Genomic DNA, 20,969 nt, shown 5'->3' on the forward strand with positions numbered 1-20,969 from the left:
GCTAGACACAGCTGGGAATCCCTCCCCTGAAGTCAAAGCTCCCCTGGAGCCTAAACTGCTGCTTGCAAGAAGTGGTCGTGCCTCAGCTTCCCTTATAACTTTTAGTCCAGTGGTTAGAGCACTCTCCTGGGCTGTGGGAGACTGGCTTAATTCCCCCCTCTCTCCCAGATGAGAGCTCTAACCACTGGACTAAACGTTTTATAAGGAAGCACGTCCTCCTCTGGATTTTGAATGGGCCCCATTCTAAGGGTACGTCTATACTACCCACTGGATCAGCGGGTAGCGTTTGATGTATCGGATCGATTTATTGCGTCTTGTCTGGACGTGAAAAATCGATCTGCTAATCGATGCCCGTACTCCACTTCGGCAGGAGGAGTAAGTGGCGTCAACGGGGGAGCCGCAGCAGTCGACTCAGCGCCATGAGGACGGCCAGGTAAGTCGAACTAAGATACTTCGACTTCAGCTACGCTATCTTAGTTCGAAACGCCCCTCCCCACCCCCACCCCCCCACCCTCGCTAGTGTAGCCCAGGCTTAAGAGATCAGGCCCCACAGGCAAGGTGAGTGAGGTGTATGTCTCTCCCTTCCCTTGAATGTTTCTTTCCCATTTCCTCCCCCCCCCTTTCCACCTGATTTAAGGATTGTGCTGGGACTTATATGGGAGATAAAGGTCTGGAGCCTTAGAGTGAGGCAGCAGTGCACATGCCTAGAGGCAGGAACCTGAGCACATAGGGGACTTTTATAGTGAAAAATGTAGGTGCCTGCTGAGTTAGGTGGCAGCTCAGTGTGAGTTTTGCGGTGCCTAATGCTGGGACTAAGAGCCTAAACCCCAGATTTAGATGCTTTATTCTGTTCAACAAATCCATCCATATGCAGCAAAGCAGTTTAAACTCATGCTTTGGTTTAAACACCGTGCTCTAAGTACTACTTGTAAGCGTAGCAGGTACAAAATGCTCAGGCGGAAATGTGATTTCAAGTTGTCCCATTAGCGTAGCCTAGAGCCCAGAGAAACAGTGCAGTTTGACTGAATTTGCTGCTAGGAACTCTAAAATTCTGTTCCTGACTCTCTCCGCCCCAGTTTATGCAACCTTCGCATAATCTCCTTATGTGAGTGTCATCATGGGCTAGCGGGTCCTTTAAGGGGACTCAGCTCAGCTTTTCCTGTGATGTGGCAGTTAACCTCCAGCTGATCCTGATCTGTGACTCAGTTACAGTTAGTGATCCCAGCTGTGACACAATCAAGGTGGACTACATAGAGATGAAAGAGAATGCATTGAAGGAGACCCAGGAAGGAAGAGCAAGGGAGCTATCACTCTTAAGGAAGGGTCTGATGAAGATAGGCTGAAGAGGGCCTTGTGACACTGCACCCCATATTCTTCATAGAAATATTGTTATGATATGAATATGGCATAACTAAGATGTTTTATGCAAGATGGGTCATGTGAGATCATTAGAAAGGTTATGATCTACTGAATGTGTTTAATTTGTATGAATGTATCATTTCTGTATTGGAGGTTAGGAATAATGACCTTAATTACAACTGTGTGTAAAAAGAACAGGAGTACTTGTGGCACCTTAGAGACTAACAAATTTATTAGAGCATAAGCTTTCGTGGACTACAGCCCACTTCTTCGGATGCATATAGAATGGAACATATATTGAGGAGATATATATACACACATACAGAGAGCATAAACANAAGAACAGGAGTACTTGTGGCACCTTAGAGACTAACAAATTTATTAGAGCATAAGCTTTCATGGACTACAGCCCACTTCTTCGGATGCATATAGAATGGAACATATATGTATGTGTGTATATATATCTCCTCAATATATGTTCCATTCTATATGCATCCGAAGAAGTGGGCTGTAGTCCACGAAAGCTTATGCTCTAATAAATTTGTTAGTCTCTAAGGTGCCACAAGTACTCCTGTTCTTCTTTTTGCGGATACAGACTAACACGGCTGCTACTCTGACAACTGTGTGTGTATGTGGGGGAATGCCCACCAGATAGTAGGCAATCCACCTCAATGGGCCATTAGGAAGAACAATAGACTTGAAAGATACTAATCTCCCACCTTCCTGAGAAGCTTCCCAGGCTGCTGCTTTGACACTCTACAGGAGTGTCACCTGATCGGGTCACCTGGTACTAGACCCCATCTTGGGCTTTCAGTATTTTTCCATTAAGAAGGGGTGGGGGGGAGGGTTAGACTGGGGAAACAGCATTTACATAAGGTGGGAATCTTTTATTTAAGGCTGGGAAGTAAGTCAGTCAGGACTCTTCTCTATTGCCTCGCCGTCCAAGAGGGAAGATTGTGTGAAAAACACCTGATGGGAAAGGCAGCTGCTGAGTCCAGGCTGAGATAGGGGTCCAGTCTGTAAAGAGAAATAACTAGAACTCTAAGCTACAGAAATACTGCAACCTGCCTAAAACAAGATTTAGGGTGAGAAATTACATTTTGTAACCTGTTTCTTGAGTATATTAAGTTTAGTTTGCGTGTTTTGTTTTATTTGCTCAGTAATGTGCTTTGTTCTGTTTGCTATCTCTAATCACTTAAAATCTACCTTTTGTAGTTAACAAACAAAAAATAAACTTATTACAAATCCCAGTTTGTACAATTCATATTGGGAGGGCGGGGGGGAAGAGGAATGGGAGGTTGTGCATGTCTCCCTCCACATTGAGGGAGGTGTGAATTTTTTTTTTTTTTGGGTTTACACTCCAAAGGATGTGAGTGCTGAGTAAATCCCTGAGCTGAATCTTCCCACACAGAGCTGATTTCAGTCTGTCTGCAGCTGGGTGTGGCCTCAGCTGTGTGTGTGTGCTAGAGAAGGTTTGCGGGCCTGGCACAGCTAGAACAGGGTGAGGAAACCCAGGCTGGTAGAATGGGCGGAATCAATGGGACCCGAGCACTTCAGCTGGCACCCTGGACAGGGGGTTCAACCCCATCACATCTCTGTAGGAAAGAGGGAGGACCAAAGAAAGAACTCTGCAGTTCCCAGTAGAGGGGGAAAAGCAGGGAACTTCAGCATAGTTCAAGGGGGGCAGAAAGAGCTTCTCTTTGGAGGTTGGTGTGGACCCTTTAGCTGGACTTTCCATTTCTGTCCCCTTCTGTGACTATGAAAGATTTGATCTAGCCAGAGGGCTAAGTCACTGGACATGTATTGAGAGAGGGGGAGAAGTCATTGCAGGGCCAAAGAAGTAGTCAGTAGGGGGCACTGGAGACAGAGTATTGCAACAGCCTCATGTGGGGACAAAAGAAATGTTTGGAAGTGGTGTAAACAGAAGAGGTGTATGATCTGTCTTGCTTCAGAGCAAAACTAGATGTCTCTGATCATGGGGAAGAAAGTGCAGAGTAGTGGCTACTATTTATGGTCCTGACCTTGTAACCCCTTAGTCAAATAATTGTATAGCCTTAGACTACTCACTAGACCAGTGTTTGCAGGATTGGGCCCTCTATCTGTTTCATACCAAAGGGAAGTGCCCATCAAAGCATCCTTTTGTTTGTTTGCTTTGACCACTGTCCCCCCAATTAATTTAAGGGTGTTGATAAGATGGCTGCCAAAAATCCCTTTTTCTATCTTAATGTCTTCTGAGAATGTATTGATTGGGCCTTTGTTTTCAAAAGGTTGTTATGGCTTTCTGTCATGAGCTGTAAGAATCAGTGTGTGTTTAATAAATCACACTCTAAGAATTATGGGCCTTATCCTCTTCTCATTTACACTGGGGTTAACTGTGGGTGACTATTGAAAACAATATGGTGACATTGGTTTAAGTCACAGGGCTTCATTGTCCCCTCAGTGTTTAAAAAACCAGTGTCCTTGCCTGTGTTGACAACTGTATTGTTGATTGATAAAATAAAATTGTACCCTGCACTATTTATGCCTTCTTATTTATACTGTTTCCCAGGCTACAGGAAGTGCCTTAAGTCAGTATTTTTATTTATGTTTACTTTCACTCTTTTATGCACTTGTTCAGCGTGGTGATGTTTGAGCTGCAAACACTGCAGGGGAATGTTCTTAAATCCAAACACTAGCTTGGATTGAATGGGGGCGGGGAGGGAGGAGCGGGGGGAACCTATTGAAATACAGTTTTGTAATTCCCTAAGCTTTTTTATTTTTTTATTTTATTTTATACAAGAACAAGTGTCTCTATTTTGTCCTTATGACAAAGACCATCCCTAATTAAATTAACTATTTTTATTAAACTTGATATTGGCCTCTTAGTATATTAAATGCTTTACAAACTTAAATTTTGTGACTGAGCTATGAAACCAGACAGTGACTTGCAAATGTACCATTGTCTTCATGAATTATTGCAATACACTTCATTTTATCAGTGGTTATTACTTTAATCTTACAAAGTTTAGCATAAAAGGCCTGCAGTATGGAATATGTTGAACATAAATGTAACGTGTTCAAGTTTAACATTTTTCTTTGGAAACTACTGTAACAGTGAAAAGACTGAATTGGTGGAGTAATGATATATTCTTCCTTCCTATGATCAGCTACCCTTAATACATGATTTTGTTTTAATCATGTCAAACAGTGATTTTTCCCCCTGCCCTGCCCCCCCGCCCCAATCTCCATTATACCAGACTCTGTTTTCATTTTATATTATTTGTTCTTTGATCCAGACTCCTACTGATCTTTGGGAATTGCATTAGATTAGAGGGATTCTGTGACATGGAATTAAACAGGCTAGCGAATACAAAAGGCAGTTAATCTGTTTTAATTAATGATTTTATGATAAGCCTAATTGCTGTGGTTTCAGTCAATGTACAGCATGCATTGATATCATCCCACCCAATTGTAATTGTCAGCTATCTATGTTTGTCTAACTTTTAAACATGTGAGTAGTCCCATTGATGGATTGAGGAAGTTGGTCTGAATCAGGAGAGAGGGTTCCTGTGGTTTTCTCCACATACTTGTTTACTTTTGGCAAAACTTATTAAAATCACATTGAGGAAAAAGCACAGTCCTATCTTAAGGCTCTGTAAGATCAAGGGGCTGCTTCATGAATTGTAACTATATCCAATCCTGCTCAAACATAAAAACAGACTTTAAAAAAACCCTTGGGTCGTTGACCAAACTAATAAGCTTGCAGTCTCAAAAGTGAATTTTTAATAATAAATGTGTGAAAACAGGGATGTGATAAGGGTGTTATACTAATAACTGGTTTCCAGCCTTATTGATAGTGGCTGCAACCTGCAACTGAGGCAATAAACATATGCCACATTGTCACTTTCCAGTCTATGGAGAAGCGTCAACTTTAACTTGTCTTCAGGCAGTACACAGTATAACAAGTAGAAGGAAGCAAATCTTCATTACACAAAGGGCATACCTTGCACACTGAAATGGGGATCGATACCACCATTAGTTTAATGTAGATCACCAGCAACTATGAGATTTGGTGTTTTAATTGTCCTTTTCTAGCTACAGCTTGGTCCAAAAAAACCACCTTCCTTAAACCCTGGACAAATCACTTCTTTATTGGATTGACACCACTCTCTGAAGCAATGTATTCTGAAACAGATACCCCATGTTTCATGGCTGATCAGGTTCAAGTTGATTTGGATCTGGATTGTTTACTACAATACCAATAAAATAGTATAGTTGTGTTTAGGGACACTAACTCGGGATCAAAGCCCCAGTGTGCTAGGTACTGTACAAAGTCAGTCCCTGCCTCAAAGAGCTTGCAATCCAAGTGAAAATACTGCGAGATTACCAGATCCCACTATGTAATTTCTTTAGACATAGAAGATCCAGGAACAGATTTACTTAAGGAGAAAATGTCCAGATAAAGTGTATTGCAGCTAGACATATGAATTGCTGTTTTGCAAGAGAATATCAGGGCAGCACTTCTTGCTACAGGGCATGCTATTAAAGGAACTCTTTGCTTTTTCTACTAGTATGAAATTTTATTAGTGTTAGTTTTTCCAGTTAGTGACATTTGATTTTTATAATAAATGAGATGGACTTTTTTTTTTTTTAATGAACGATTCACTGGCATTCCAGCACAATGCAACGTGGTGGGTCATATGTTGCTGAAATCAATGGAGGGGGTAGTTCATACATTTAACTAAGACCAGAGTTCTGCCTTGTGAGCATGGGCCCAAATATGCATTCCTTATTCGGGCAGACCTCTCGCTGGCATCAGTGGGAGTTCTGTTTTGAGTAAACAGTACTGAATTGGATCCTCCATGTCTGAGTGCTAATATTTACCCTGTTTTCTGTGTATATTGTGCCCAATGACAAAAATGTGAAAACATGAAGCAATTGAGCAAGCTGTGCATATTGAATGCTGTGATAAGCACATTGTCTGTCCAAAATGTTGACAGTTCCCTCACGGAGTTCAAATGACAACAGTCCAGCAAAACGGTGTCTAGAATTGAAGGTCTGCTTCCTTGCGGGAGCAGGATTGGGCCCAAATGGGGAAGGAAAATACAAATGATAGATGGAGGGTTTAATTTGAATATACTACAAAAGGCATCTTTATATATAGTGAGCAATGAAGTAAATACGCCCCGAGGAGAGGTTTTTAACAATCATAAAAATGAGATAACATACTTTCTTTTGCAGTGTGGCAGAAAACTCCTAAATTGCTTACTTTAATAATGGAAAGGGTAAATATAATGGAAGGTGTGTTTATCCATGGAAGCATGCTTTGTTAAAATCATATGTTACTTATACAAAATGCAAATTTACTTGGATTTTCTTAAGTATCAGAGGGGTAGCCACGTTAGTCTGGATCTGTAAAAAGCAACAGAGGGTCCTGTGGCACCCTTAAGACTAACAGATGTATTGGACTATAAGCTTTCGTGGGTGAATGCCCACTTCGTCAGGGCATTCACCCACGAAAGCTTATGCTCCAATACATCTGTTAGTCTTAAGGGTGCCACAGGACTTTGCATTTTGTTGGTAACTTTGCGATTATGCTCCGGATAATGTGATAGTGTTAGCTACAATGATGATCCCAGCTGACTGAATTCAGATTTTTGTCTTTATTTAAAAAAAAAAAAAAAAATGATGCTTCCAACCAGACAACCATCACATTTTCTGCCCACGAAGTCTTAATAGTCCATCTTTTATTTTTAGGATCTCCAGGGTTGGTATAGGTATAAATAACTAACTATTCAGAGCTTCCATTGATGATATCTGTCAAGCAGGGTTATTTCCCCGTCAAGCATGTCAGCACAGAAGGGAAAGAAAAAACATTTTGTATTAATGCTACTGACTTTGAGTAATAAACTGGATCTGGGATAGTTCTCACTTTCTCTATTCAAAGGACATTGTCAGGTCAACTTTTGGCCCTTAACTTCTATCTTAAAATTGCCTAGTGGTGATAAACTTTTTTTTTTTTTTAAATTTCACCACTTTGTCACAAAAAATAATTCCTTTATAAGGGATCTACAGGCTATATTGTTGGGGTGCTGTTGCTGGCTCTGTAGCAATAGTTGCCTAACCAACGCTATTCTGAGAGCTCTGCTGCTGAGATCCCATTGAGGATGCTAGTACATAAAGAAGTAAACCAAGACTTGATGATTGCACTGTATTAGAATAGCAGGAGAGAAGCCACATACTATTTTTTTTTTTAAATTCCTTTTCTAAAAAGGAGGAAGACTTCTTATTTTTAAGCTGCTGATATGTAATTTCAAATTATGGAGAATGGATTTGATGTTTGGCCCTTTTGAAGTTTTTGTAGGCTTAAAGGTGACCTGCAAAATGTTCTGAGCTGGTTCACTTTTTCAGCTTATCTGCATTATTGAATAACGACTCAGTCCTGCAAGATGATCAGCTCACTTGCTCTATCAAGCAAAGCAGTTTTGTAAACACCTGGGTAGTTTTATTGATTTCAGTGGGACTGCTCACTTGCTTAAATTTTAAGCATGTGCTTAATGTCTCTCATCCACTGAGCCAGAATGCTTGGCACCTGGAAGAACCGAGTGTTTTGTGGAGGGGGACCGGGCTTCAAAAGCAAAATAAGTTACACATGCAGATATGTATGAGGTACCATTTACCAGCAGGGACTAAGTGGCTGATAGCTCAGGCATCCTTTCTCAAAGCACCTTGTGAGCCTTGATTAAAACTGCTGCCCAAAAGAATGAAGCAAACAGTTTTTCTTTGTTTTTGTCTTGAATTTCTCAGACTGTAAGAATGCAACTTTTGGGGTTGATCATGAAGGTAAAGTTCAAGGAATATCTTATTTCGAATGTAATTGTCTGAACACCATTCTGTACAGCTATTTCATACTTTATCAATAAGGATCTGATTCAGCAAAGCATATGAACACGGTTGACATTGAGTACCTGGGTAATCCCATTTCTATCCAGCAAAGCACTTAATTCTTGAAGTCAGTGGGATTTAGGCATAGGAGCAAGTGTTTATCACCAAGGATGTAAATTGATTGAAAATGTGGCTCTTTCTCAGTGTCTCTTTGTCAGTATTTGTAACCAGGTCTTTCTCTTATGAATAGAAAAAAAATTGAATAGGAAAGCAGTGAGTTATCTATGTATTAAAATGTTAATTTCTATTTTAACTTTATTTCTGTTTTCTAACAGCTGGTATTGTTGCTTGGTTTTGCAGACTGTCTTCTGAATTCCTGGATTTTCTCTTTCTGGAAGTTCCCCTTGCGTTGTTAATGAACCATGGACATCATTGGCTTTCTGAAGTCTCAGTTCATTTGCCACCTTCTTATCTGCTACATATTTATAGTGTCGGGACTGATAATTAACTTCATTCAGCTCTTCACACTTGTCCTCTGGCCAGTCAACAAGCAGCTTTTCAGGAAGATCAATTGCAGACTGGCTTACTGCATTTCAAGCCGTAAGAATCTTTTTAAAGTTTTATTTCCATATCTTGACCAATGAATTAGTTCTTAAATAAGATTACTACCTATGTTTGCATATTCATGTATATAAATCCCTACATTTTGCTGTGAGATTGTGTATTGCTTAAAGTACGATGGGTGTAGGGGTGTGTGTGTTTTTGTTAAATCAAAATGTACTGTAAAGTAACTTTTTCATCCACTCATATTGGGGCATTCCCTTGACACAAGATAATATAGATATTGGACTCTTATGATGAGCATCATGTTTGAATGGCCAAAAAAGTAAATACTGACCAAGGAATGATAGAACTTAATATTTACAGAGGCATACTGTCACTGTATATAGTTGCATACCATTCTAAATGGTTCTCATCCAGTATATCTTCTGATTTCTCCATTATCCTGAAGATTCATGGACATACATGACTTTATTTTTTAAATTGGGTAAGTGTTCCAGATTTCAGTAGTGTTGGCATGAAAAGATGATAATACTGGCTCACAACATGACTCTTACTTACAGTACTAGCTTGATTTGAAACTATTGCTTTTATTCATTGAATAAACATGTCAAATTGTATACTACTGTATCTATGCCAGAGGCATAGCCACAGGTGGATCTTGATGGGCTGTGGCCCACCCACCTAACATCCTGGCCCACCCAAATCTGAGCAGAGGTGTAGCATTGCCACAGTGGCCTGGAGCATCACTCGGGCACATGAAATCCAGGATGAAGCTATGTGCCAGGTCCTTCAGAAACCTATGCTCCGGCAGCTCTGCCTTGCCATTTCTGAACTGCCCCATGCACGTGTCCATCTTGACAGGTGAAGCCCTGTGTCTGGGGGCACCAGGACTAGGGAGAGGGGGTGGTGTTGGAGAAGCTGAGTTAGCACAGTCTGTCATTGCCTGTCCACCCGAAAGTCAGGGGCCCACCCAAATTTCCATTCCTAGCTACAGCACTGATCTATGCACAGTATTTATGTAATGTGTATATAATCATAAGAATGGTCTGACCTGGTATGGTCAATGGTCCATCTAGCTCAGTGTCCTGTCTTCTGACAATGACCCAAGCCAGGTGCCCCAGAGGGAATGAACAGAACAGGTAATCATCAAGTGATCCATCCCCTGTTGCTCATTCCCAGCTTCTGGCAAACAGACTAGGCCAGAGATGGTTCAGAGCTTGGTTTTGCATCCTTGCCCATCCTGGCTATTAGCCATTGATGGACCTATCCTACATGAATTTATCTAGTTCTATAACAGGATTTAAAAAGAGTCTTGGCCTTCATAATATTCGCTGGCAAAGACTGTGCATTGTGTAAAGAAATACTTACTTTTTTGTTTGTTTTTTTTTAAACCTACTGCCTATTAATGGAATTGAGTGACCCCTAGTTCTTGTGTTATGAGAGAGTTATTTACTTTCTCCACGCTAGTCATGATTTTATAGACCTCTCTCTTATCCCACCCAGTCGTCTTAATTTCTCCTCATATGGAAGCTGTTCCATACCCCTAATCATTTTTGTTGCCCTTTTCTTTACCTTTTCCAATTCCAATATATCTTTTTTGAGATGAGGCTACCACATCTGCATGCAGTATTCAAGATACGGCCATACCATGGATTTATATAGAGGCAATATGATATTTTCTGTCTTATCTATCCTTTTTCCTAATGAATCCTAACAGAGAATACAATAGTTAGACTGCTAATCTAGCACCAAATGGGAGCTTTGCTTGAATAAGGGCTCCTGAATTTTTGCTATCTTATTTTATTGAGGAAAATAATGTTCAGAATATTACTAACAGAAAGCTATAGGGCCAGATTCTGTGACTTACTCATGCTCAGTACTACCTTGCAGCACATCTGGTTCCTTTGACATCAGCGGGTCTTTTTTTTTTTTTTTTTTTTTTTTTTTTTTTTTTCCCCCTCAATAAGATAGCACTCCGTGAGGAAAAGGGTGGCAGAATCTGGCCTTAAGTATCTATTATTGCCTGTATTTTTCTATGGTACATGGTAAAGTGTTTATGCATGTTTAATAAAAATCAAATGGCTGTGATCTCACTGGTGTAAATTAGGAACAGCTCCATAGAGAGAAGAAGAATTCCATTAGCTGATAGCTCAGTGGTTTGAGCATTGGCCTACTAAACCCAGGGTTGTGAGTTCAATCCTTGAGGGGGCCACTCAGGAATCTGGGGCAAAATCAGTACTTGCTCATGCTAGTGAAGGCAGGGGATGGACTCGATGACCTTTCAAGGTCCCTTCCAGTTCTATGAGATGGGTATATCTCAATATATTATGTTATTAAAATAACAGTTGTGATCAGAATCAGCCCAAAAGCTTAATTTTAAAGGAGAAACAATGTAACCTGCCCATTTTCAATAGCAGCCTATCGACTGTAGAATACTAATGTGTTCCCAACTGTCACTGTTTCTAAAATCATTGGACTAAATCCATGTTCAGTTTTGACACAGTCCTTGCTCAGCTAAAATTTCCATTAACTTCAGTGAGTAAGGACTTAAGGATTTGGCCCATTGCTGTTGGATCACATGGTGCCATAAATATAAGTGTCATGTGGTGATGAAGCCTGCTGTCAGCCAGGTTGGCTTATAGGAATTGTTATAAATCCATGCCTTGTGAAGTACATGAAAGATATCTGCATAAAACTGTTGAAGTGCTCTAATGGCACTGTGCTGAGTCCTTAATATTTAGTTATAGAAGAGAGAATGTCATAATTGTATCAGAAAACTGCCTTAACATGAGCTCCAAGAATTGCATAGCAGTTAAGTGCAGTAAAATGGGCTTGCTGAAAACAATGTTTCAGTTTATCTATCCAGTACTAAGAACCTAAGACAGGAAAAGGCTTGATCCTGCCCATCAGTGCCTGATGAATCACTGTGCATTTTGGAAAATCAGCTATACTTATCTGCTCAAAAGCAGCTGCTGCTTTTTCCAAAACACATGACACCTGTTGCTTGTTGGGAGACAAAATGGAGTTCCTCTTCCCTTCCTCTCAACTGTCCGGAGTCCGAGTAACCATGGTCTTTTAAACTCATAACACTGTCATTTTGAATGGACTATTTCATTTTACCCTGGTATGCAGCTCTGTGACCAACCTTGGGCATGTTGTAGAGGATACGGTCTTGAGCTCTGATGCATGGAGAGTGAGGTAGATATCAGTCTGCTCAGTGCCTCTTGAAGATGTGTGTTAAGGGCTGAGACATTAGTGTCTGTTTACTGGAAGGCACTTGGTGGAAGATGAGCATAGGAATGATTTAGTTGGGAGGGGTCCAGTAGGAAGTGACTCTCAGAATAAAGAGAGAGGGAGCCCCCTAGAATCTCATGAATCCATCATTGGATCAGGGAAAGCTCTAAAGAAAAGACCTTTTGATGTCTGATAGTTTCCCCTAACAGCGCGGTCACCAGGCCCATTCCACCCCAAACCCCAAGTTCACTTTGTTTTCTAGACACTAGTAGGGATAGACTTTTGGGGTGTGGAGTTTTTTACATGGCTTTAATTTCTCCGGGGTCTAGTGTGTATGTATGTGTGTGTGTGTGTGTGTGTATATATATATATATATAATGTGTATATATATAAAAAAAAAGAATAGTTGCAAAGAGACACTTACCTCTGAGCAGCTGGGTGCAATACCACAGTGTCCCCTGCAGGCTGCCAGGTGGTTTTGGTGAGTTAAGTGTCTTGGCCCTTGAGACAAGTCAAAAAGTCCAAGTGAACCTGTTCCAGGGTGTTAGACTGTTTATTGAACTCTATTTTCCGTCGCTAGAATCTTCAGCCCTGGCTCTGGGCCCTTTAAATTCAGTCCTTTTTGTTCGGGCTCCCAGATAAACCTCAATAAAGGAGACATGTCTTATGTCCCTTTACCTGTGGCTGGTAGGGGAACCTGGACCTGTCAACTACTCTGGGTTCCATCCCAGGGACTGTATGCACAGCAGCCATGTGCTGATCAACTTCAGTCCTTCACTGCTATTTCCCTGGGCCTCTTCCTACCGGCCCCTCTCTCTAGTGATATCTCGGGGCCAGTGTCCTCAGGTTCTTCTCTCTGCAATCCCAGTGGTGTAACTCTGTCTGATTGCCAGGCTCCTTTGGCCAGAGAGGAACACCCTTCACTCTGCTGGTCCCAGCCTGGAACTGAACTGCTAATGCCAGAGAGCACCTTTTTTATGGGCCAGCAAGCCCTGATTGGTGGTAGTTGTCCCTCAGAGGACGAGGTGTGTTTAGCTTTCAAAATGGATGCTCTGAAGAGTCTTCTCTAGGCAAGCTTGAAGGACCCACCTTCCTTTCTCTGTTCTGTTCTTTGCTCACTACTTCTTAAAGTGGGGTGTAGCAGGACCATGGGAGCCCACAGAGGGAGCCACAAAAGCTGAATACAGCCTGCCACACCAGGTTTCAAAGAAGACTCCATTTGTATTGCAGGCAACAAGTTTTGTCACTTTAATGTGTTTTAATACTCTGAGATCGCATTTGTACTCTATTTGTATGTGAACATGGAGTGTTTTGCTTGCAGATGCTAGTCATTTATGTGCACAAGTGACTCCATGCACAGGGCCAGATACTGGCCCAGGCTCAGCTCCAGTGAGGCAGTGTAGCACTAAAGCCAGCTTAGGTGTCTACTGGAGAAGTCCCCCCTGCAGAGAGGAATCTTTGTGTGCTGTGTCACCCTCATTCATGATTGTTACTGCAGGGACTGCAACCTGGTGTAGTCTTCTTTGTGGATGTGAGTATTGATTATTGATTAATCTCTTAGAGTGCATTGGTTAAAGATTGTTTCCTGAGGGCAATAGCATTCTTAACTACGCTGGGATGCCCCAGCTGCATGCCCCTAGAGGCTGGTAATTGTCCTAGATTAGAGCAGCTGTCAAGTCTCTCTAGTTTATGAAGGGGTCAGCAACCTTTCAGAAGTGGTGTGCTGAGTCTTCATTTATTCACTCTAATTTAAGGTTTCACTTGCCAGTCATACATTTTAATGTTTTTAGAAGGTCTTTCTATAATAACTAAACAGTTATATGTAAAGTAAATAAGATTTTTAGAATGTTTAAGAAGCTTCATTTAAAATGCAGAGCCCCCCGGACCAGTGGCTAGGACTGGGCGGTGTTAGTGCCACTGAAAATCAGCTTGCATGCTGCTTTTGGCATGTGTGCCATAGGTTGCCTGTCCCTGTGCCAGGGGCTGGCCTAGCATCTGGATAGACCTTGGCTCAGGAGTGGTGGCCACTGTTGCATATTGTACTCAGTTATGCAAAGCACTGCTTCAGCCACTGTTGCACATCTGGCTCACAATGTTGACTTGGCTGAAAGAGGCCTTGTTTTGAATTTTGGTCCATTTGTGCCCAGAGCAAACTAGCTCTATGGTAAGAGTGATTCTTCCCCACCCCGCACTAAAGGTCAGCAAGCCTGGAATGAGTCAGCCATATGTGCTTGGTGTTTGAACAAGGGGAAAATGGTATTAAAGGTTAAAACAACAATAATTTTGTATTGGAAAGAGACAGCATTAAACTAATCAGTAAAAATTTGGTGTTTTTGAAGTATAAGCAGTAAATTCTTTGGAGCACTGGTGTATTGATTAATAGAACAGCTTAGGTTGGGTCATTCCATGTGTAGATCTGACTGAAGTCCTTGCAGGATCAGGCCCTCAGTCCCTCCCTGGACTCCGGTGCCCCATTATCTGGGGTGCTACCCCCTGGCATACACCCCTCAGTCTCAGGGTCTTCCTCAGCAGGGAACCCCCATCCCCTAGCCCCACCTCACCTCAGTCATAGGCTACTGCCAGTCACCAACTAGCCCCCATTCCCTGGGGCAGACTTGCAGAATAAGCCACTCATCACTGGCAAGGAGGGTTTTGGACCTGCTGCCTTTCTCTGCAACCCAGTACCTCTATGGGGCCTTGAACAAGGCTCTGCAGCCTGGGGAGTTGCCACCCTGGAGCTTGCCAGCCCCTCTGGCCTTTCCCCAGCCCTGCCTCACTCTAGGCACCCTGAGCTTCCCAGCAGCCAGGCCCTTCTCTTTCTTTCTGAAAGCAGAGAGAGACTAACTGTTCTTGGTTCACAGCCCTTTTATAAGGGCCAGCTGCAGCCTGATTGGGGTGTGGCCCAGCTGTGGCTACTTCCCCAATCAGCCCAGGTTTTCACCTACCACAGCCCTCTCCCAGGGCTGTTTTAAGCCCTTCAGGGCAGGAACAGAGTTACTGCCCTGCTACAGAAAGTAAAAGTGTGTACTTTGAAATAGTGATAAACCTCATATTGATTTGCCAGATTTGTAATAGCATAAATCAGAGTCAACCAAAACAGTGAAATAGAGCAGGTATAGTTTAGCATAACTCCAGAGCTAAGTGAAGGCAGCATAGCAAATTCCATTCGATCAAGCAAGCTCCTCCATTTTGGTATTGAAGGTAAAGATAATTTCACAAAATTCAGGGGAAGTGCATTTCATCTTCGACACTACAAAAGTTCTCATGAAGTCACAAATGCAAAGGGTGGTAGAGATTTGTTTTGCTTTATTTTCTGCTTTGGATATATAGTATTCCCACTCTTCCATTCCCAGCATCTGCTGTCATGGTAGCTTATCTTCCCTTATTCCCTCATCATGACTAAGTACTGCTGGCTTCTTGGAATAGTCCATGAATTTATATGTTCTCATCCTGATTCTAATCTCTCCTGCACCAGAAAAAAGTGATCATAATCAGACTTTATAAGTGCTGTATTAGTTTCAAGAGATCATTGGGTTATTTTTAGTAACCCCCTCTCCCTCCCACCTCCCTCTCAAAACAGGAAGAGTTATAGATGGCAGCTATATGAGCTTCCCTGCATTGCCTGATCAATGTGCCTAATGCCCTGGGAGGCCACCACCCTAGATGAAATAATGCAGTTCAGTCTTCACTGACCAGTTTTTAAAATACAATCAAATGCTGCAGGAAAGTTTTTAATTTGAAGGAGGTTATTAGAGCTGCAATTTGCTTCTAACTCTTAATTCCAAAGGGCAGAAGTAATTTGCAAATAACTTTAAGCTACTGCATGCTGACCCTGCATTCTCACACTGTCTCCTTCGCAAACCACTAGTCAAATCCTGATGTGGATTTGGAAAAGTGAGTTTAGCGAGAGTCTTGTTTGTTCACATCAGTCCCCATTGGCTGAAGAGGCTGCAAGAGCAGAGGGTGTTCATGCCTGGGCAGAACTGTATGGGGAAGCTTGTATACTACTAGTCTGCGTTATTCTTGGCTCAAGCCCAGCATGTGATGATTAGTCACTCACTCTAGTGAGTACACATTCATCCCAAATGAAACAAAATACTGGTACAAAATCTTTGCTCCTGGGCTGAAAATACTTTTGTGTCAATGAGGCTTATCTTCAAACACATGTTTTAACAATTTGATTCAAATTGCTGTTAACTCCCCTTTTTAAAATGACAAAGCTGATAAGCCCTCCCCTGTACTGAACTGCTGGGTGCTTCTGTAATATAATAAAATCAAACATTGCAAAGCTCAACAACATGAGCTTAAAATAAATGTGTGCTTAAAAGATGGTGTTAGAACATAGATCTGGCAAACCACCAGATTTTTATAAAACTACATAGGGATAGACTGTGCTCAGCCGTTGCACAGAAGCTGAGGGCACTCAAGAATCTCTCTCTTCTCTCCCCCCCCCCCCTTTTTACTGTGGGATGCAATGGAGCCCTTGGGGGGGCAATCACAATACTTGCACTTGTAGAAGGACTGTTTCCTCTGTATGATCTTGGGGGCTGCAAACCACCACAAAGAGGAGGATGCAGAGCCATGCCCCCCTCCTGTGCTGGTCTGTGGAGCTGGCCTTGTGTAATATGGGGAGCAGTCTGGACCCTTTGAAGACAAGATATAGCACCAGCTCCAGGCACCAGCGAACCAAGCAGGTGCTTGGGGCGGCCAATGACAAGGGGCGGCAAGTCCGGGTTTTCAGCGGCAGGTCCCTCAGTCCCTCTCGTAGGGAAGGACCCGCCGCCGAATTGCTGCTGAAGAATGAAGTGGTGCAGTAGAGCTGCCACGAAGTGCCGCCGATCGCGGGGTGTTTTTTGCTTCACTGCTTGCAGCGGTAAAAAAGCTGGAGCTGGCCCTGATAGCTTGGATACTCCTACAGCCTACATGAGAGCTGGGGGAGGGATTATGTCTCTGTGCTTGTTCTTGGGGTGCCCAGGACTGACCGTCACATTGTTACCTCCAGCGAGAGGGGGAGACTTGCATGTGCTTAACTGGGTGTCAGCTCCCTGACACCGCCAGCCTGTTAGCAACCCAAACAATCTCCTCTGGGCTGTGCCAGCCCTTACTTTGCCTTGTAGGTTAACAATAGGTGTACCCAGTCTCAGTCCCTTTGAAACATTCCTCTGTAGTGTCCAGCTCCTTATCCACTTATAGAAAAAAACAGATCTGCTGTCTCCAAGTGGTCAGTGTACACACCAGCGTGTTTGATTCAACTCCAGATCAGTTCCTTATATAATACCATAGCACTGAGCTAGAGTTATAGTAAAAACAATCATACGTTTATTATCAATGTTCAAAATGTAAGAATTACTGAGTAAGGACAATGCAAACAGAAGGGCTAGATAAAAAAACAAAATCATAACATGAAGCTAACCTCCAGTCTAAATAAGTTTTTCACCCAAATGTCCTTTGCAGTATTTCAAGCAGGGTAGGTTGTGATCCTATTTTCATTAATGTAATTGCACTGCCTGATTACTTCCGAGGTGCAGAATAAAGGAGTATCTTCCTTGCCTTCTCTTATCTTTTCCAAATTCCTTTTGTTTGTTTGTTCTCAGAGTCAGGAGGACTTCCTGCAGCTTGTTTTCTGGTGTGCTGCCTCCCACACTGCTGACTTCATATGTAAAGGACTTCCGGTTTTGTTAACTTATTAGACTGAGGGAGACAGGTGAATAAACATCCTTTGTCTGGCAGAAAGCTGTTTGTCACCTTTGCCTTGACAGACTTTAGGAACATATTTTTTTGTATCCAGAGAACTTTTTATATCTCATGTGTACATGTGTTTCACAATGATATTAATGACCATCGTGATCCTGTCTTTCATTTAAGATCTCATTTGATTTTCTGTGTTGGAACCAGAATGTACATACCAGCTTCAGGATATTCTTTGTATCGGTTGGCATTGAGGGGTTCTTAAGGTTCACAGTCTCTGGCAGAGCTCTGACTGGGGCAGCACTGACCCCAAGCATGGACCAGATTTTGAAGTGGCCCTTTAGAATGTACTCTGCTACAGAGAGATTCCTCTCCACATTCAAAACTATTCTGCTGAAATAAACCAGAATGGGACTCCAATGATTGGGTGTAAACCACATCCTTACAGTGTCATTTAGTGCTGTGCAGAGGGTCTTCAGTGGGGGCTAGGCCTTGTGTGGCTCTGCTCAGGGGAGAATTAACTCACCCACTTCAGTGGTGCCTGGGCCTCTTGTAGGCTCTCTGCATGGGGGTAAAGTTTGCCCTATGTAATGACAATGCTGCTTCACAGTGGGTGCACTTGGCTTTCAAAGGGAAACTGAAGAATAAAAGCAGTGGTACAGTTGTGTGAACAAATGCTTAGTTTTAAAATGTCCTGGCTCCTAATCTGACTTATAAATAAATTAAGGCAGTGATAAATAACTGTTCTTGTGTTTTCAAAGGGATATTATTACACCTCTGGGTAAAGTTACTTTGCAAATTACAACTTACAAATTACTGTTTGGGGGATACGAGTGCCAGGGGATGGTTCTCCTCACCCTTATTTGCTGAAGGGAGCAGAAATGAGGATCCATTGTTTTCCATTTCTAGCTCAGCTCTCGCTTGCCATCATATACTGCAAGACCTCCCTTTATTCCAGGGTATACATAAACTGCACAGAACTGAGCTCTAGACTAGTGCATGAGGCATGCATAGCCCTTGCATGGATGCTTTGCATCCTGCCTTCCTCACTCAGTGGAAGGAACAGAGCTAGCTCCACCAAGCATGGGGCCTTCAGTCCTGGGGATTGGGCAGGGTTTGCCCCTATGTGCAGACAGTAACATGTACCCTTTGGCTTTCTGTGGATTTTAATTGTTTGTGACCCTAAGAGACCCTTTATGTCAACTGGCACAGGGCACACTCAACATGCTGTTGTCCGAGTGTTTAGCCAAATGGCATCTTGTAAGGTATCCTATTAATAACTGGGGATAAGTTGGTAATGAATATTGCATGGTGTATGAAGAGGTATGTATGCTGGTAATATGTTCTTAAAACACATTGTGATTAAACAAAGTTATCCTAGACAAAAGAATGTTGTTTTAGCTGTTTGCCCATGTCTCCATTGTAAATTAAGTAAGGAGATGCTGGAGACAATGAAAGTACATCGAAGGTAAACAAAGTAATCCAAACAAATAGAGCAAATTCACAGGACAGTGAAGAAGACAGACTGGCATCTGCACACCAGTAGGGGGAAGGAACTTTTTGTCTGGGTTCCATTTTAAAAGGCCATGGACTTTGGGAAATGTAAGAAGAGCAAAAGACATTCTAGTTATCCATCACTTACGGGACAGAAGAGACAGCACCCTCTCATTCTGTGAATGTTGGATCCTCCTACAGAAGGGCTGGTGCTGCTGATAACTTGATGGAAGCGAGAGAGCTGTTTCGGCAAAGATTGTAGCTTGCTAAAGTTAAGTCTTAGGCCAGGTCTACACTATAAACTTATATCGGTATAAATGCCTAGTTCAGGGGTGTGAAGAATCCACACCCCTGAACGATGCTCTTATACCAACCTAACCTCCAGTGTAGGCTGTGCTATGTCGACAGGAGGACTTCTCTCATGGACATAGCTACTGCCTCTTGCAAAGGTGGGTTAACTACGCCGGCAGGAGAAGCTTTCCCATCAGCATAGTAGTGACTTCACTGAAGCACTACAGCATTTTAAGTGTAGACCTGCCTTTAGAAACTAAAAAGTGTTTTGTTTGTAACTCTTTGGTTGTGTCTTAGTGTCACTTAAATCTGCTCTTTTTTAAAGAAACATTCTTGGCACTGAGTGAGTTTTTTACTGTAAACTATATTTAAGGTACAGTGTGTCCTCAGCGAGCCAACAGGCTGGTGTGTACACTGTCACTTTGGAGGCAACAAACTTCTTAATTTTTGTTGGTATCTTGAGAAGGACTGGATACTGCAGAAACACATCTCTGAGAAACTGGGGACCACTGAATGTTACCTGCAAGGCAGATGTAAGAATGGCAGAGTCTGAAGGAGTTTGGTGCGGCAGACAGCTGCTGTGACAGCCTAAATACTCAGGTTCAGTTTAGGGTGACCAGACGTCCCGATTTTATCGGGACTGTCCCGATATTTGCTTGTTTGTTCCGCGTCCCGACCAATGTGCGGTTGGGACACTGGACAAACAAGCAATTTTGCCCTCCCGGAAGGGCTCTTGCCCCCCCACACCCCGACTCCACCCCCTCCATCCCCCATTGGCTCCCTCCCCAAATCCCCGCCCTGGCCCCGCCTCTTCCCCATGCATGTGGCACTCCTCCTCCCTCCCAGGCTTTTTGCTGTAATGGCGGCAAGCCTGGAGGAAGGGGGTGGTGGCCGGCTTCCAGTGCCTGGAGCTGGTGAGTAGGGGCACTGGGTGGGCAAGGGGGGCTGGCAAGGGGGCTGCTCCTCCAGGAGGTAGACGGGGGGGGGCAGGCTCTGGACCCCAGTAACGGCGGGGGAGAGCGGCTCAGGGCCGCACGAGTGGCCATGCCAAGTTTATTGGCTTGGACGGGACCCAGCCGGCTCCCCGCCCCGCGCCAGCATGTTGCGCCGGCTGCCATAGGCCAGGTAAGGAGCCGAGTTGCCCTCTTCCCCCCTCATCCTGGCTCCTCAGCTGAGCCCCCCGTCACCCTCCTGGGGGAGCAGCCCCCTTGCCAGCCAGGTGCCCGTACTCGGAAGCCGCAGGAACTGGAAGCCGGCCACCACCCTCTCCCTCCAGGCTTGCGCCGGCATTCCAGCAGCAAGCCTGGGAGGGAGGAGGAATGCCGCTCAGCTGAGGAGCCGGGGGGAGGGGGGACTCGGTTCCTTACCTGGCCTGCAGCGGCCGGCGGAACATGCTGACACGGGGCGGGGACGCTACCCCCCTACAGGGCAGGGCGAGGAGCCGGCTGGGATCCCTCTCCTGCCCCCCCCCCCCC

General features: G+C 43.4%; 1 protein-coding gene across 5 annotated transcripts in view; it reads left to right on the plus strand.

The window, feature by feature from the left end:
* AGPAT4 (1-acylglycerol-3-phosphate O-acyltransferase 4) overlaps positions 1–20,969 on the plus strand; it is a 133,819-nt gene that overhangs the window by 19,626 nt on the left and 93,224 nt on the right. For all 5 annotated transcript variants that reach the window (XR_004645076.1, XR_004645078.1, XR_004645075.1 and 2 more), the window contains exon 2: positions 8,584–8,823. Coding sequence is in view for 1 of the 5 variants with exons in the window: in XM_034765271.1 (XP_034621162.1) it covers positions 8,646–8,823 (178 nt within the window). In the remaining 4 variants the exon portion in view is untranslated. The remainder of the gene's footprint in view (positions 1–8,583; positions 8,824–20,969) is intronic.

Source organism: Trachemys scripta, chromosome 3 (assembly GCF_013100865.1).
Source record: "Trachemys scripta elegans isolate TJP31775 chromosome 3, CAS_Tse_1.0, whole genome shotgun sequence".
NCBI classification, from domain to species: Eukaryota; Metazoa; Chordata; order Testudines; family Emydidae; genus Trachemys; species Trachemys scripta.